General features: G+C 36.4%; 3 protein-coding genes across 4 annotated transcripts; all 3 read left to right on the plus strand.

The window, feature by feature from the left end:
• Window positions 1-569: 569 nt before the first annotated feature.
• LOC135838611 (uncharacterized) lies at window positions 570-3,255 on the plus strand. Its single transcript, XM_065354310.1, has 2 exons — window positions 570-925; window positions 1,085-3,255. Exon 2 carries the CDS (start codon window positions 1,140-1,142, stop codon window positions 3,057-3,059), a length of 1,920 nt encoding a protein of 639 aa, XP_065210382.1. The 5' UTR covers window positions 570-925; window positions 1,085-1,139; the 3' UTR covers window positions 3,060-3,255.
• A 744-nt stretch (window positions 3,256-3,999) lies between these two features.
• On the plus strand, window positions 4,000-6,516 carry LOC135838620 (uncharacterized). Its single transcript, XM_065354320.1, has 3 exons — window positions 4,000-4,322; window positions 4,426-4,532; window positions 4,624-6,516. Exon 3 carries the CDS (start codon window positions 4,685-4,687, stop codon window positions 6,314-6,316), a length of 1,632 nt encoding a protein of 543 aa, XP_065210392.1. The 5' UTR covers window positions 4,000-4,322; window positions 4,426-4,532; window positions 4,624-4,684; the 3' UTR covers window positions 6,317-6,516.
• A 6,814-nt stretch (window positions 6,517-13,330) lies between these two features.
• On the plus strand, window positions 13,331-16,021 carry LOC135838626 (uncharacterized). 2 transcript variants are annotated; one of them, XM_065354342.1, is made up of 3 exons: window positions 13,331-13,630; window positions 13,730-14,956; window positions 15,033-15,139. In XM_065354342.1, the coding sequence occupies exons 2-3, from the start codon at window positions 13,788-13,790 to the stop codon at window positions 15,046-15,048; spliced, it is 1,185 nt and encodes a 394-aa protein (XP_065210414.1). In that variant the 5' UTR covers window positions 13,331-13,630; window positions 13,730-13,787; the 3' UTR covers window positions 15,049-15,139. The 2 variants fall into 2 exon arrangements, with proteins under 2 accessions (XP_065210414.1, XP_065210406.1); XM_065354334.1 differs by having other exon boundaries at window positions 13,340-13,630; window positions 13,730-16,021.
• Window positions 16,022-17,580: the final 1,559 nt, after the last annotated feature.

Raw genomic sequence — 17,580 nt, forward strand, 5'->3', positions numbered from 1 at the left:
GACTGAGCTCCGAAATTGGGTAAAAGATTGAATTATTACACTGTGGCATAAAATTAAAAATTTCTACCGATTGTTTTGAACGGTTTTGAAGAATTTTAGGCTCTAATAAATTGGATCATTCATGTCGAGTTTCAAGATTTTTGAAACATCGTGCGACCTGTCAAAATGAAGTAAAAATTTGACATGAAGTCAAACCGCTTGGCGCTTGAGAGCTCCCAGATTTTAGAATTTGGACCTTTGCCATTTCCATGTGGAAGAACTAGATAACCACAACCAGAACGAAATTTCAATCAGGAGATACCTAAAAGAACCATCAAAACTTTGAAAGTCAAACTCAAAACCGTGTTCAAGAATCTGCTCTTTTCGGTTCCCTTACCTTACCTTACAAATACAATTGAAATTTAATTTTTTGCTTTTGAATTTCTGACAAAATCTATCAACATCAACGAATCAACGATTTTGGATTGGATTTATTCCAGTGTGAACTGTAAACAGAGAAAAAGTATAGCTTATTTCTAAGCTACAAAACTGCTATTAAGTAAACTAGTCGCCAGCTCAATTAACTCAACTCAACTTTAGCATTAGCTGTTTCTGTTTCTCTCATACGCCCGTCCATACTGTCTAGACATGGTCTAGACTACGCTTCTTTGAAGTTCTTTCTGACCGACGCTTATCAAATTAGCTAATCTCGTTCTGTTCTAACCAGGCCTACGACTTACGTGTTACGTCGACTTACGAGGCTTCGCATTCGCATGAGCTCTCATTCCATTGTATTCAGATGCATTTTCAGCGTAGGTAGCTGTGATCATGTCGTGAATTGTGAGCTGCGTGCTTTGGATTTACCAAATTATTCGTTTATAATTACGTTGTTAATTCTTGGTGGATTTATCGTTCATTATTTTTTCGCTACTTTTTCGTACCATAGGTATGTATACATTACTTATAGTTATATTTCGTCCTTCGTGTCACACCTTTAATTTCACCATCAATACTCGTAAGCAACATTGTAGCTGCCTATACTAAGTAACTCCTGATTCTATTCTAAATTCTGTGATATTACTTATTTCGATCATTTCATTTTCAGATTCTCTAATCAAATTGAATTTAGATCTTCGCATATACCGAATCAAGAATAGAAGATGGCCGAAACCAGTTCTCGCGTTTACGATCTTACTTATCCGAGTCCTGTGACACTGAAAGAAATCTCTGCTATCGCGCTAGTTGCGGAATTATGGCGTAAAGAAATCGCACCCAAGGAAATTACAACTCGGGATGAATTAAAATTAGCGCAAGATATTCTGCTGAAAAAGATCCCCGATGTCCCATCGGCGATTTACGATTTATTGGTCGCATACAGCGCCAAATTCAGTTCATCAGTTTCTCTCCAACTAGCGTCGAGCGATTTCCATTATGTCGTTCGGGACTGGGATGGTGCTGTTCATGATGTTCGAACGGCCAAACGAAAGATGCTATGTGATCGACTCACTGCTGAGAAGAAATTCCAAATTGCTTGTCGGTACTGTTTGGAAGATGACATTAGACGACTTTGGCCATGTGTAAGCTCGAACATCGATTTGACCCGTATGGATTTTGATTATTCTCCACTTAATTACTACTGGATTTGCTGTCTTAAAAACGAACTACATAATATACCGAATCCGGGTGATGAATCAATCGATGAGGTGATGTTTGATAATTGCGAACTTCGAGGTGAGGGCTTTTGTTCTCTCGAGTATTTTTGGAATCGTATACCCTACGATAAACGATCGCATGCAACCTTCGCTATGTATAGGTACAATTGCGGTCTATTCGCTAGGTTCATTTTACCTAGATTGGACGATTTCCAATTGGAAACATTTCTCGCTGAAAGAGGTGTTGATTTCATGTATTCTTTGCTGATCAATTATAGCATACACGAAGACAAAATCCACGTTTTTCCTGCTTGGATGTACATTAAAAACAAAATTAGCAAAAGTCAGTTCATCGAATTAATCGAAAAATTGCTGGATGAAGAGACGAACATATTCAGCGCGAGTTACAAACATGAAATTCATGCATGCTGCGAAGTATGGGAAAATTCTCCTGACAGTTTAAAGAAGTGGGCATTAAATGCTGTTTTATTGAATGAAGAATTGTTCGAGAGAATGAGTACTGGGCCATATCACCCTAGAGAAATGAGATTCCTGATCACAGTTCTGTTGGATGCCAGTTTTGAACAGAGGCACAAATTTTGGTGCGAAAATTGGCGTAATTTGATCACCGGTGCTCGTGTCGAAGATCTACAAGCAGTAATGAAGTTATGTTTCCGGAACGAAAACGATATAAGCTCATTTAAAGAACAATATATGTCTAAATACGAAAATATCGGCCCATATTGCGTCGATTCGCTAAAGGACAGATGGTTCAAGGAAGTGAACGAATTTTTGTCTTTTTGTCATTCGGACCAGCAAAAAGCAAGAGAGTTGAAACAACAAGTGTTGAGGTCTAATTTTCTCGGAGAAAATTCTGTTCTGCGTTACAGTATAAGCAAGTCTTATAATAAAGAGTTGAATGCGTTCGTCGAAGATGCTTTTGACGATGTCGATCTTCGTGTTGAATTCAAAAATCAATTCGTTTCATCGCCTGCAACTCAAAACTACTTGTTCAAGTGTATTCGTGTAGGTAACTTCGGTTGTCTGATAGAATTAGTTGAAGCATTTGTACCCGAAGAACAAGATGTTCGTGTTTTGAAGCAACGTTTGTTGCATAATTTCAAGGAGCAATTGGTCTCCGGTGATATTTGTGAAATGAAGGGTGATAATTTACAAAAATTTCTCGTGTGGTTTTTGGATAGTGAAGATGAGATCGGTAAATTCAAACAGTCGTTACCAGTAGATGATATTTTGTGTAATGTGGTGCAGGTTGCGTTGGAACGTAGGCATCGTTGGGGTGGTTATAAGGAATACCGCGATAAGCTAGATGATTTTTTGAACTGGTATTTTAATAATGATGCTGAAGAGATTCGGAAAATTAAGGAACGGTACTCTGATAAGTTGAAAGTGTTTGGCCATCGTGAGTAGTATTGTTTCTTGAAACTTTCATGTTCAAATTACGGAGATAAAAGTTTACGTGTGATTTTTCTTGTATGACTGCAGTATTTTTTCAATTTTTTTGTTTTTATTATTGATATTCAGTACTGGTATTTATTTTGTTTTTATGAAGATGTAATATGATTTTGTTATTTTATTAATCGTAAGGTATTAAACCAGTTGAGTTAATTGACTACTATTTCATTAATTCTTGTGTTCGTGAGGTGAGGTTATTCCTTGTTGAATCGGCCTTATTTTATTGTTTCAAAGGTTTTATGATTTTGCATTTTTGCTCAATTTTTTCCCTCAAGAGTTTTCTTCGATGGTCTAGTGATTTATTACCTACCTGAGAAATAGCTGAACTATGCAAAATGGAGAGATTACTTTCGTAGGTATCTCAATTCTCAAGAAACAAGAATTCCCATCAATTTTTTTTTTTGAAATAGGTAGTTGAAGAATTTTGAGCTCTGAAATTGAATTCTGATTTTTTAGATTTTTTTTTTGAGAAGACCGCGGCTGTTGTGTGACCTGTCAAAATGGTTAAAATGTCGACAGGAATTCGAAATTTCTATCAATTTTTTTTTAGCACGTTTGAAAAATTTTGAGTTCCAAAATTTGGTCAGAGATTGAATTGTGACATAAAATCAAAATTTTCTCCGGATCATTTTGAACAGTTTTGAATAATTTTGAGCTCTAATTAATTGTGGATCGTGTCGAGTTTCGAGATTTTTGAAACGTCGTGCTTTTGAAGAATTTTCAACTCTAAAATTGGATGATGGTTTTTGAGATTTCTGAATTGAATTCTGAAAGAAGCATTGTGCAACCTATCAAAATTTCTATCGAAAAATTTGTAGATTATTTTTGATTTTGAAACATTTTGAGTTGAAGTTGAAGGAGTCTTGAGTCCAGATCTGTCCATACAAATTACAATATGTTGACTTATAGATAGGTTATCTATGCATGTAGTTGTGGCGGCGGGGGTGTGCCACTATGTAAGTACCAGTACCATACCACTGATAAAGAAATGTTTTGGTTTTTATTTTTATCAGTGATGTACAGTCTTTTTCATGAATATTCCTAGAGCAAAAATGATTCTGAAAATTACCTATTGTTCGATAAGTGCTTCGTTTATTAAGTTTAGAAAATACCTTCCATATTCACCAATAACTTTAGTGTTCGTTGGTAACTATTTCCCCTGATATTAGAACTTTTATCACACCTCGGCGCAGGAACCACTGAAACAAATGCTTCGAAGTACGTATTTAATCGAGATATAGAAAATAGAAATCATCTACATATTTCATATCACTCACGTAAATAGAAACACTAATAGAACTTGCGTTTTCATTCATTTTAGGTCTCAAGTTTCAAAAGTTTTGACTTATTCTACCGAAACATCTTTTCAACGACTGGCTTTCTAGCGTTATTTTGAATGAAATCCCTTCTCTATGAATCATTTTGATGGTGTGTAGTACCATCATCAATTAATTCCTCGTAAGCAACATTGTAGCTGCATACCAAACCATTGATTCTAATTCTGTGATTTAATTTCCAGATTTTCCAATTAAATTGAATTATTAGATCTAATATTTTGCATACCGAATCAGGAATAGAAAATGGCCAAAACCAGTTCTCGCGTTTACGATCTTACTTATCCGAGTCCTGTGACACTGAAAGAAATTTCAGCTATCGCAGTCGTTGCAGAATTATGGCGTGAAGAAATCGCACATACTGATATCAAGACTGCTCGGAAAGAATTTGCTTCAGCGAAGGATATTCTGCTGAAAAAGAAAATCCCCAATGTTCCATCGACGGTTTACGATTTCCTAGTCAAATACATCGACAAGTTCATATCATCAATTGGGTACCGTCTAACGACTCATTTTCACGATTTTGTATGGGACTGGAATGGTGCTGTTCATGATGTTCGAACGGCCAAACGAATGATACTGTGTGATCAGCTCACTGCTGATCAGAAATTCGGAATTGCTTGTTCCTACTGCTTAGAAGATGATATTAGACGACTTTGGCCACGTGTGAGCTCCAACTTCGATATAACCCATATGGATTTTGATAGTACTCCGCTACTGTACTACTGGATTTGCTGTCTCAAAAACGAACTACACAATGTACCCAATCCTCGTGATGAACCAATCGATGAGAGGATGTTTTACAGTTGCGAAATTCGACATGAGGGCTTTTCTTCTCTCGAGTATTTTTGGAATCGTATATCCTACGAATGGCGATCGTATGCAACCATCACGATGTCTATGTACGATCCCGGTTTATTCGCTAGGTTCATTTTACCTAGATTAGACGATTTCCAATTGGAAACATTTCTCGCTGAAAAAGGTGTTGATTTCATGTTTTCTTTGCTGATCGATAACTTTCGCATAGTACCCATACGCGTAGACAAAATCCACGTTCTTCCTGCTTGGATGTACATTAGAACCAAAATTAGCAAAAGTCAGTTCATCGAATTAATTCAGAAATTGCTGGATGAAGACATGAACATATTCAGCGAGAGTTACGAAGACGAAGTTTATACTTGCTGCGAAGTATGGGAAAAATCTCCAGAGAATTTCAAGCAATGGGCATTAAATGCTGTATTATTTAATAAAGAATTGTTCATAAGAATGAGTACGCGGCCAGATGACCCTAGACAAATGAGATTCCTATTCACACTTCTGTTGGATGCCAGTTTTGAACAAAGGCACAAATTCTGGTGCGAAAATTGGCGTAATTTGATCACCGGTGCTCGTGTCGAAGACCTAAGGAAAGTAATGAAGTTATGTTTCTGTGACGAAAACGATATAAGCTCATTCAAAGAGCAATACATGTCTAAATACGAAAATATCGGTCCATATTGCGTCAGAGCGCTAAAAAAAGGATGTTTCGAGGAATTGAGCAAGTTTTTGTATTTTTGTTATTCTGACAAGCAAAAAGCAAGAGAGCTGAAACAACAATTGTTGAGGTCAAATTTTCTCGGAGAAAATTCTATTCTGCGTTCTGATATTATCCATTCTTATCATAAACAGTTGAATGCGTTCATCGAAGATGCTTTTGAGGATGTCGATCTTTGTGCTGAATTCAAAAATCAATTCGTTTCATCGCCTGCAACTAAAGAGTGTTTATTGACGTGTATTCGTTCAAACGACTTTAGTTGTCTGAAACAGTTAGTTGAAGCATTCTTACCGGAAGAACTGCTCACTAAAGCGTGCTCACCACGGTGGCAGGAAATACTTTGAACTGGTACCTACCAGTTTCAATACTCGTTATATAGAAATTACGTGTGATCTTTCATAAATTACATGAAGTATCTTATTAAAAATTAATATTATTATTGACGTGCAGTACTACTATTTATTTTGTTTTTATCAAGTTTGTAATGATGATTTTATTATTTTAGTTTATTATTCGTAAGGTATTAAACCCGTTCAGTTTTTGACTACTATTTCATTAATTCTTGTGTTCGTGCAGTGGAGTTATTCCTTTCCTTATCCTTATCAAATCAACCTTACTTATTTTCTGGTTCTTGGTTCAAGGTTTTCTGATTTTGCTCGATTTTTTTCCGTAAGAGTTCCCTTTGGTGGTCTAGATATTCAGTGAACTTTCAAGGTGAAAGCGATTATATTTGGAAATTTGAAAAAATTGATGTTCTTTTCAAGAGATTAAATATTTTGAAAATGGGATTTTACCCGCACCTTCCGAGGACAGAAAGGGCTCTGAATATCGATCAAAATGAAGCGTTGTCGATCCAATTTTTGAAAAATTCTAGAATCGAATTCCAGGTTTAATTTCAACACCATAGGTACCTCACCTACCTACATATATCATTTTATTGAAGGTATCAAAGTACTTACTTACCAACTTGCAAAGTGACTTATTCTCGATGTATGGGGTTTCAGGCGATCATCGCGAGTTTGTTTTTTTGATCGATACCTTTTTAATGATTACCTACCGGAAAATGATGGTTAAAAAAACACCCGAGTGTCCCGTCTGGAAGTTTGCTCAAGTGTGGATTGAAAATCATTAAATAAATCCAGAATAAAATAAACCTTTACTGGAGTTACAGCATGCCCAAATTGATTTTCACGCCTTTGCAGGAATTTTAAAATTCTGGAGAATCCGAAAATCGCACTGAAGGATCCAGAATTGCCAGACATTGTGAAATTCGGTTCGGTGGAGTGGATAAAAGTATTTTTCATCGATCTCGAGAATCATGTTCCAATTTAAAAATTCAAAATTCTTTGAAAATGCTAAAAAAAAAACATTTTTGTTGAAATACCTATTTAAGTTTATTGACGAATTTTAATCCATCTTAGTATAAAGGCAGCATAGGGATACTTTTTCGAGTGATTTCAACGCAAAATCGAAAATTTTAATCAATTTTTTTTAAAACAGTTGAAGAATTTTGAGCCTGGAAATCAAATTATGATTTTCTAGATATTTTTTTTGAGAAGGGTGCAGGTGATACGTGACCTGTCAAAATGGTTAAAATTTCGACAGGAATTTAAAATTTCTATGAATTTTTTTTTTAGCAAGTTTGAAGAATTTTCAATTTTTACCTCCGGAATTGGATAAAAGATTGAATTAATACCTACTGTGGCATAAATTCAAAAATTTCTACCGATTTTTTTGAACGGTTTTGAAGAATTTCAGGCTCTTAATAAATTGGATTATTCATGTCGTCGAGTTTCAAGATTTTTAAAACATCGTGCGACCTGTCAAAATGAGATAAAAATTCGACACGAATTAAAATGTCGAACTTTCTATTAGAATATTTCTTTCAAGCACCTTTGAAGAACTTTCAGATCTAAAACTCGGTCAAGCTCCAGATCAAATTGTGGCACAAAATCCAAAAATTTTGAGTCCATTTGAACAACTCCCAACTCTAAAATTCGGTCATGATTTTTGGGATTTTTGAAAAAGACGTCGCGTTGTCAGTTGCGTTACTTTGACTTGGAGGGTCATTCCATGTCAACTCAACCAAAAAAAGGCGATTTTGAAAGTCATGTCTTTCGATTTCGCTCAAATTTTTTTTACAGTATATACCCACCCAGTAAGTAATGACCCCGCAATCAGTTTGGTCCCAGCCCCCTCAGGGGGGGGGCTTCCATTATTTTCACATTGTCTCGAGGTACTCAACTTCAGCAGCCCATTCCTCCAAAACTATGATCCTTAGATCAAGCTGATTTCACAGTCCGAAAGGGCATTGCATTTAGAACTTTTTAAGCATTTTGCAATTTTCAAAAGTTGAAAGTTGAACTTTCAAATTTAAAGTTCAAATTTCAAAATGGCGCTGTAAGTGGGAGCTACCATTTAAAATTTTTAAAAAATTTCCATAGATGTACCTTTTGATGCTTTTTCGAAATATTCAAGTTTCGAGATGGGATCTCCTAATGGAGGGGTAGCACCCCCTCGCCCAATTTTGGGCGAAACTTTCGAAAGAAAATCTGGAGCATGTGACATATCGAATTCTATGTTTTTGGTGACGTTGAACACGAATATGACGTCAGATTTTTGATAGGACCCCATCCATGGCCCCAGCACCTCCCCAAAAGGGGTAAAAGTTCAAAAAAGTGTTTTGTTCGTGCGACACATGGAATAGTATGTTTTTGGTGACGCTGAACACGAATTTGACGTCAGATTTTTGATTGGACTCCATCTATGGACCCCAGCATTTTTTTGGACTTTTACCTATTGGGGGAGATTCTGGGGGCCATAGGTGAGGTCGATTTAAAAAACTATGGCAATATTCGTGTTCAGCGATATCGAAAACATACTATTTCATGTGTCACACGAATGTAACCATGTTTTTGGGGGTCACCCCTTTTGGGGAGGTTCTGGGGGCCTTGGATGGAGTCCTATCAAAAATCTGACGTCATATTCGTGTTCAGCGTCACCAAAAACATACTATTCCATGTGTCACACGAACAAAAACACTTTTTTGAACTTTTACCCCTTTTGGGGAGGTGCTGGGGGCCTTGGATGGAGTCCTATCAAAAATCTGACGTCATATTCATGTTCAGCGTTACCAAAAACATGGAATTCGATATGTCACATGCCCCAGATTTTCTTTCAAAAGTTTCGCCCAAAATTGGGGGTGGGGGTGCTCCCTCTCCATTAAGAGATCCCATCTCGGAACTTGAATATTTCGAAAAACCAGCAAAAGGTTCATCTCTGGAAATGTTTTCAAAATTTTAAATGGTAGCTCCCACTTACAGCGCCATTTTGAAATTTAAACTTTAAATTTGAAAGTTCAACTTTCAACTTTTGAAAATTTCAAAATGCTTAAAAAGTTCTAAATGCAATGCCCTTTCGAACTGTGAAATCAGCTTTGATCCAGGTATCATATTTTTGGAGGAATGGACTGCTGAAGTTGAGTACCTCGAGACAAAGACAATGTGAAAATAATGGAAGCCCCCCCCCCACTGGGACCAAACTGATTGCGGGGTTATTACTTACTGGGTGGGTATATACACTGTGTCCGGGGAGTGGTGGTCAAAACTTCAGATTTGGATATAACCGGGTATGACATGACTAAGAAAAAACGTTAGATAAACAAGTTGCCTATCTTGATAATTGAAGGGGCAAAATGACATTTTGATAACAAACAGATCAAATGAAAATTTTGATGGTGGGAACTGGTAGTACTTTGAAAACTGAGCAAATTTTGTCCTTACAAATTTTTGCCTAACTTGAAAATTGAAGGGGCTATGACCACATTTAGAATAAAAAAAGACTCGAAGAAAAAATAAATAGCGAAAATGGATTCTACATTCAAAATTGATCAAATTTTATCCTCTTCAATTTTTGGCCCAGATCAAAATTAGAGGAGCTACGTGACATTCAAAGTATGAGAAATTTCAAGGGTTGCTCAATTTTTTTGAAATTTCTTTTGCTTCAAATGTCGCGTAGATCCTCCAATTTTGATCTGGGCCAAAAATTGAAGAGAATAAAATTTGATCAATTTTGAATGTAGAATCCATTTTCGCTATTGATTTTTTCTTAGAGTCTTTTTTTATTCTAAATGTGGTCATAGCCCCTTCAATTTTCAAGTTAGGCAAAAATTTGTAAGGACAAAATTTGCTCCGTTTTCAAAGTACTACCAGTTCCCACCATCAAAATTTTCATTTCATTTGTTTATTTTTATTATTAAAATGTAATTTTGCCCCTGCAATTTTCAAAATAGGCAACTTGTTCATCTAACGTTTTTTCTTAGTCGTACCCGGTTACATCCAAATCTGAAGTTTGTACCACCACTCACCGGACACCCTGTATTGTAAAAAAAATTGAGCGAAATCGAAAGACATGACTCAAAAACGTTGGTTGAGTTGGCATGGAATGAGCCCGAATGACCCTTCTTGACTTGAAATGTTGACTGGAATTTGAAAATTTTTATCCAAATTTTTTGAAGCACTTTGAAGAATTTTTTACTTGAATGGATTATTATGATTTTCGAAATTTCAGAATTGAAATTGTACTTCCTATCAAAATGGGTTAAACTTGCAAGTTCTGTTTGACTTTGACTTGACCAGAAGTCCAGAATTAGAAATTAGAATAGAAATTCCTATTAAATTTTTTTTGAAGAATTTCCCAAGGGCCAGTTTCCTACTCGAAGGTGTCCTTAACTCCTGACTCCCTGAGTCCTGAGCCTGACTCCTGCGCCTTGAGCTTTGAAGTTTGAACGCAATCCCAATTCCCAGTATATCCAGTCCAGTATACTATCTACAGGGTGCCCAGAAATATCGAGCACCCCTAAAAAAGTTTTCTACTAAAATACTTTAGTTGTTGGTCACAGAGAATGATAATAATGATAGCACATGATTGGTTGTTGGACTGGAGAGAAAACATTCCACCAATCATATGCATATATTTCACGTTGCCAACCTATATTTTTAATGAAAAACTTTCTTTGAGGTGCTCGATATTTCTGGGCGCCCTGTACAATGTACATGTTGATTGTTGACAAGTAGATAGAATAGTCCGGCATATGACAATAGGAGTAATTGCACCCCCCCCCCCGCCGATCTTCCGGGACAACTTTTTTCTTAAAGGGACATCCTAAGGAACATTTTAAAGCAAACTAAAAAAGTTGGCCTTACTTACAAAATGGCGGCCATTTTGATTGACAGGTCAGACGAAATCGCAGATTTTGCGTTTTAACATAGGACTCGCACGAACTTTTTCAAACTTTACAAAGCTAGATCGAAAGATCATGCAAAAATTCATCACCTGTCAAAATTTCAAGTGCTAAAGTGCGTTTTTCGATTTTTGGTGAATTTTTGAAAATCGAATTTAGGCCAAAAATGAGAGAAAAAATCAAAATTTTACGAAATTGACCAGTAAAGCTGAAATTTGGGATTATACTCTATTTTAGACATGCCAAATCGATTGGAAACGGTTTCAACCCGTTTTGAGGAGTTCTGGAACCTCCAGCAGATTTTTGAAAATTGAAATTCCCACAAAATTCCATCAAATTGGAGTTGAAATTTATTCTAAAAACTAATTTTAATACGCTACGAAGTACTGCAGGTGAATTTCAAGTCGTTTTGGATCCTCCAACCACTTTTTGAAAATTCCTGAATCCTCCAGCAGATTTTTGAAACTTTAAATTTTCACAAAATTTCATCAAATGGAGATGGAAATCTGGAATTTACTCCACGCTCCAATTTTAACACCCTCTGAAGACGCCATTAGGTGGGTTCAAGTCATTTTAGGGTCTCCAGCAACTTTTTTGAAAATTACTGGAGCCTCCAGTAGATTTTTGAAACTTGAAATTCCCCAACATTAATTTATCAAATGGAGTTGGCAAGCTGAAATTTACTTCGCAGACTGCATGGTGGTTTCAAATGGTTTTGAAGCTTCCAGCTACTTTTAGGAAATTTCAATTTTCCAACAAAACGTCATACAACCTTTCAAAAAGTTGCTGGAGGCTCCAAAACGACTTGCAATTCTCCAGCAGTCAACTTCGTAGCGTATTGAAATTAGTTTGCTGAATGAATTTCGACTCTCCAGTCTCCACCTTAGTTTGATGATATTTTGGGAAAATTTCAAGTTTCAAAAATCTACTGGAGGCTCCAGTAATTTTCAAAAAAAGTCGCTGGAGGCCCTAAAATTACTTGTGCCCACCTGAAGTCGTCTTCAGAGGGTGTTAAAATTGGAGTGAAGAGTAAATTTCAGATTTCCATCTCCATTTGATGAAATTTTATGAAAATTTAAAGTTTCAAAAATTTGCTGGAGGCTCCAGTAATTTTCAAAAAAAGTCGCTGGAGGCCCTAAAATGACTGTAACCCACCTGAAGTCGTCTTCAGAGAGTGTTAAAATTGGAGTGTAGAGTAAATTTCAGCTTTTTTCCATCTCCATTTGATAAAATTTTGTGAAAATTTAAAGTTTCAAAAATCTGCTGGAGGCTTCAGGAATTTTCAAAAAGTGACTGGAGGATCCAAAACGACTTGAAATTCACCTGCAGTACTTCGTAGCATATTGAAATTAGTTTTTAGAATACATTTTAGCTTTACAACTCCAATTTGATGGAATTTTGTGGGAGAATTTCGAGTTTCAAAAATCTGCTGGAGGCTCCAGAACTCCTCAAAACGGGTTGAAACCGTTTCCAATCGATTTGGAATGTCGAAAATAGGGTATATCCCAAATTTTAGCTTTCTTGGTCAATTTGGTAAAATTGTGATTTTTTCCCTCATTTTTGGCCAAAATTCAATTTTCAAAAATTCACCAAAAATCGAAAAACGCACTTTAGCTCTTGAAATTTTGACAGGTGATGAATTTTTGCATGATTTTTCGATCTACCTTTGTAAAGTTTGAAAAATTGCGTGCAAGTTCTATGTTGAAACGCAAAATCTGCGATTTCGGCTGACCTGTCAATCAAAATGGCCGCCATTTTGTAAGTGAGGCCAACTTTTTTTTGCGCAAGTTTGCTTTAAAATGTTCCTTAGGATGTCCCCTTCAAGAAAAAAGTTGTCCCGTAGGATCGGCGGGGGGGGGGGGTGCAATTACTCCTATTGTCATATGCCGGACTATAAGCTCTGGTGGTGGTGTACAGGGTGCCCAGAAATATCGTGAACCCCTAACAAAGTTTTCTACTAAATATTTCAGTTGGTCACAGTGAATGATAATAAAATAAAATAATGATAGCACATGATTGGTTGTTAGAGGTTAGACAGAGATGATAACATTCCACCATTCCACCAATCATATGTTCGTATCTAACTCACGTTGCCAACCTAAAAAACGACTTTACGAGGGGTTCGCGACATTTCATCTGGGCACCCTGTACCTCCATTGATATTGATAAAGAAATGTTTTGGTTTTTATTTTTATCAGCGATACAGCGATGTAGTGATCTTCCCAAATAGGTCTTTGGATCTTCCTCGTGTAAAATATTCGTTAGAACAAAATGATTCTGAAAATTGTTCGATAAGTGCTTCATTTATTGAAGTTAAAAATATCTTTTATATTTACCAATAACTCTACTGTTCGTTGATATTCTCCCCTGGCTTTCTAGCACGAATGAAAACCCTTCTGTATGAATAATTTTAATGGTATGTCTATGTAGAATTAACATAATTAATTATTGCAGCGGATTTCCAACTCCTGATTCTAATTCAGTGATAATATCATTTCAAACATTTTATTTACAGATTTTCCAGTCAACTAGAATCTCTATCTTTGCCTAATATACCGAGTCAAGAATAGAAAATGGACGATACCACCTCACGAGTTTACGATCTTACTTTCCCAAGTCCTGTGACACTGAAAGAAATTTCAGCTATCGCACTCGTTGCCGAACTATGGCGTGAAGAAATCGCACACCGTACCGAAATTAAAACTGTGAAAAGCCGGAAAATACCTATACTTGATTTAGCATGGAATATTCCGCTGGAAAAGATGATGCCCCTTGTTCCATCGAAGCTTTACGATTTACTCGACGAATACCATCACAAGTTCGAATTATCAATTGTTCTTTGGCTACAGCACCATTTCATCAATGTAGTATTCGATTCTGATTACGATGGTTATATCGGGTCTTTGAACAATTTCCATGATTTTGTATGGGATCAGAATGGTACCATTCATTATGTTCGAACTGCCAAACGAATGATGCTCAGTGATCGACTCCCTGCCTATGAGAAATTCAGAATCGCGTATATGTACTGTTTAGAAGACGATATTAGACGAATTTGGCCATCTGTTCGCTGGCGCATGACTGGAATAAATTTTCAAGATACTCCACTACTGTACTATTGGATTTGTCGTATTATAAACGAACTACACAGTATACCGAATCCTCGTGATGTACCAATCGACGAGTTTATGCTTTCTAATTGCAGCGGTGGAGGCTTTTATTCAGTCGAGTACTTTTGGAATCGTACACCCTACGAAAGGCGATCGCAAGCAACGATCGCTATGTCTAGCTTCGATCCCGGTTTATTCGCTAGATTCATTTTACCAAGATTGAACGATTTCGAGCTAAGATCACTTCTCGCTGAAAGGGGTGCTGCTTTTATGACTTCTTTGATGGAAAATGTTGGAAAAAACTACGCTAACGCTCTTCCTGCTTGGATGTACATTAGAAACCAAATGAACGTTAGTCAGTTCATTCAATTAATCCAGATCCTGCTGAGTCACGAGACTAACTATTTCATCATTGAGGAACGATCGAATTCCAAGGCTAAAGTTAATTTATGCTGCGAAATATGGAAAAGTTCTCCCGAGAATTTGAAACTATCGGCTTTAAAAAATAATAGAATATTTTCGAATAAAGATGTGTTCAGAAGAATAAAAGCTGAGCCATCTGAACCTAGAGAAATGAGATTCCTAATCACAATTCTGTTGGATGCGAATTTTGAACAGAGACACAAATTCTGGTGCGAAAATTGGCGTAATTTGATCTTCGGTGCTCCTGTGGAAGACCTACAAGTAGTAATGAAGTTATGTTTTCAGGACGAAAACGATGTAAGCTCGTTTAAAGAGCAGCACATGTCTAAATACGAAAATATCCGCCTATTTTGCGTCCAGTCGCTAGAACACGGATGTTTCGAGGAATTGAGCAAGTTTTTATATTTTTGTTATTCTGACAAGCAAAACGTCAAAGTGTTGAAACAGCAACTGTTGAGGTCAAACTTTCTCGCTAAAAAATCTATTCTTAGCTTCAGTATTTTATTTGATTACACTCGGGAGTTGAATGCGTTCGTCGAAGATGCTTTTGAGGACTTCGATCTTCGTCTTGAATTCAAAAATCAATTCCTTTCATCCCCTGTGAATGAAGACGTCTTATTCGAATGTGTTCGCGATGGTTACTTCGATTGTCTGATACAATTTGTTGGAACATTTGTGCCGGAAGAACGAGCTGTTGGTGTGAAGCAACGTTTATTGGATTATTTCAAGGAGCGATTGGTCTCTGGTAGTATCTGTCAAGTGGAGGATGGTGAATTACAAAAATTTCTCGCCTGGTTGTTGGGTAGTGAAGATGAGATCGGTAAATTCAAACAGTCCTTATCAGTGAGTGATGTTTTTTGTAAAATGATACAGGTAACGTTGAAACGTGGGAAACATTCGAGTGATGGTTCTATGAAATACCCTGATAAGCTGGATGATTTTTTGAACTGGTATTTCGATAATAATGCCGAAGAGATTCGAAAAATTAAGGAACGGTACTCTGATAAGTTGAAGGTGTTTGGTGATTGAAAATAGTACCCTTTTGTTTCTTGAAACTTTTTCGTGTTCAAATTACCGACAAGATTGAAAGTAATTATGTGTGATCTTTCATAAAAGATTGAAGTACTTTTAAAAAAATTTTATTATTATTGATATTCAGTACGAAGCATGTATTATTTATTATTGAAGTTGTAATGACGATTTTACTTAGTACCTATTTTATTTTATTATTCGTGAGGTACCTACATCTAATAAAATACGTTGAGTTTTATTGACTGCTAATTGTTGTTTGATTCATTATTAATAATCGTGTTTGTGTGGTTGGCTTATTCCTTGCCAACAATCATTAATCAGCCTTATTTTTTGGTTTAAGGTTAAATATCTGATTTTGCTCTATTTTTACCCAAGAGTTCCCTTTGATGGTCTAGTGATTGATTACTTGAGTTGAGAAACAGCTGAACTTGAAAAATGGAGAGTTTATACTATTCGTATCTCCAATTCTCAAGGATAGAACATTCTTCAAAAAAATTATAATAGGAATTTCTAAATGGTCTAATAGTCCGGCATATGACAATAGGAGTAATTGCACCCCCCCTCGACGATCCTCCGGGACAACTTTTTTCTTAAAGGGGACATCCTAAGGAACATTTTTAAAGCAAACCTGCCGAAAAAAAGTTGGCCTTACTTACAAAATGGCGGCCATTTTGATTGACAGGTCAGACGAAATCGCAGATTTTGCGTTTCAACATAGGACTCGCACGAACTTTTTCAAACTTTACAAAGCTAGATCGAAAGATCATGCAAAAATTTATCACCTGTCAAAATTTCATGTGTTAAAGTGCGTTTTTCGATTTTTGGTGAATTTTTGAAAATTGAATTTAGGCCAAAAATGAGGGAAAAAATCAAAATTTTACCAAATTGACCAAGAAAGCTGAAATTTGGGATATACCCTATTTTCGACATGCCAAATCGATTGGAAACAGTTTCGACCCGTTTTGGGCAGTTCTGGAGCCTCCAGCAGATTTTTGAAACTCGAAATTCCCACAAAATTCCATCGAATTGGAGTTGTAAAGCTGAAATTTATTCTAAAAACTAATTTCAATACGCTACGAAGTACTGCAGGTGAATTTCAAGTCGTTTTGGAGCCTCCAGCGACTTTTTGAAAATTCCTGAAGCCTCCAGCAGATTTTTGAAACGTTAAATTTTTACAAAATTTCATCAAATGGAGATGGAAAGCTGAAATTTACGCTACACTCCAATTTTAACACCCTCTGAAAACGACTTCTGGTGGATTTCAAGTCATTTTAGAGCCTCCAACGACTTTTTTGAACATTACTGGAGCCTCCAGTAGATTTTTGAAACTTGAAATTTCCCCCAAATTTTATCAAACCAAGATGGAGAGTCGAAATTCATTCTGCAAACTAATTTCAATACGCTACGAAGTTGACTGCTGGTGAATTTCAAGTCGTTTTGGAGCCTCCAGCAACTTTTTGAAAGGTTGTATGACGTTTTTTTGAAAAATTGAGTTTTCCTAAAAGTAGCTGGAAGCTTCAAAACCATTTGAAACCACCATGTAGTCTGAGAAGTAAATTTCAGCTTGCCAACTCCATTTCATAAATTAAAGTAGGGGAAATTTCAAGTTTCAAAAATCTACTGGAGGCTCCAGTAACTTTCAAAAAGTCTCTAGAGGCCCTAAAATGACTTGAACTCACCTGAAGTCGTCTTCAGTGGGTGTTAAAATTGGAGTGTAGAGTAAAGAAGGAGGGTCATTTTGGCCATTTTCGTGCCCCTCGCTACTTCGAGACTTGGATGGCCTTTTCTTATAGGGGATGGT

The sequence above is a fragment of the Planococcus citri genome, chromosome 1 (assembly GCF_950023065.1).
Source record: "Planococcus citri chromosome 1, ihPlaCitr1.1, whole genome shotgun sequence".
Classification (NCBI taxonomy): domain Eukaryota; kingdom Metazoa; phylum Arthropoda; class Insecta; order Hemiptera; family Pseudococcidae; genus Planococcus; species Planococcus citri.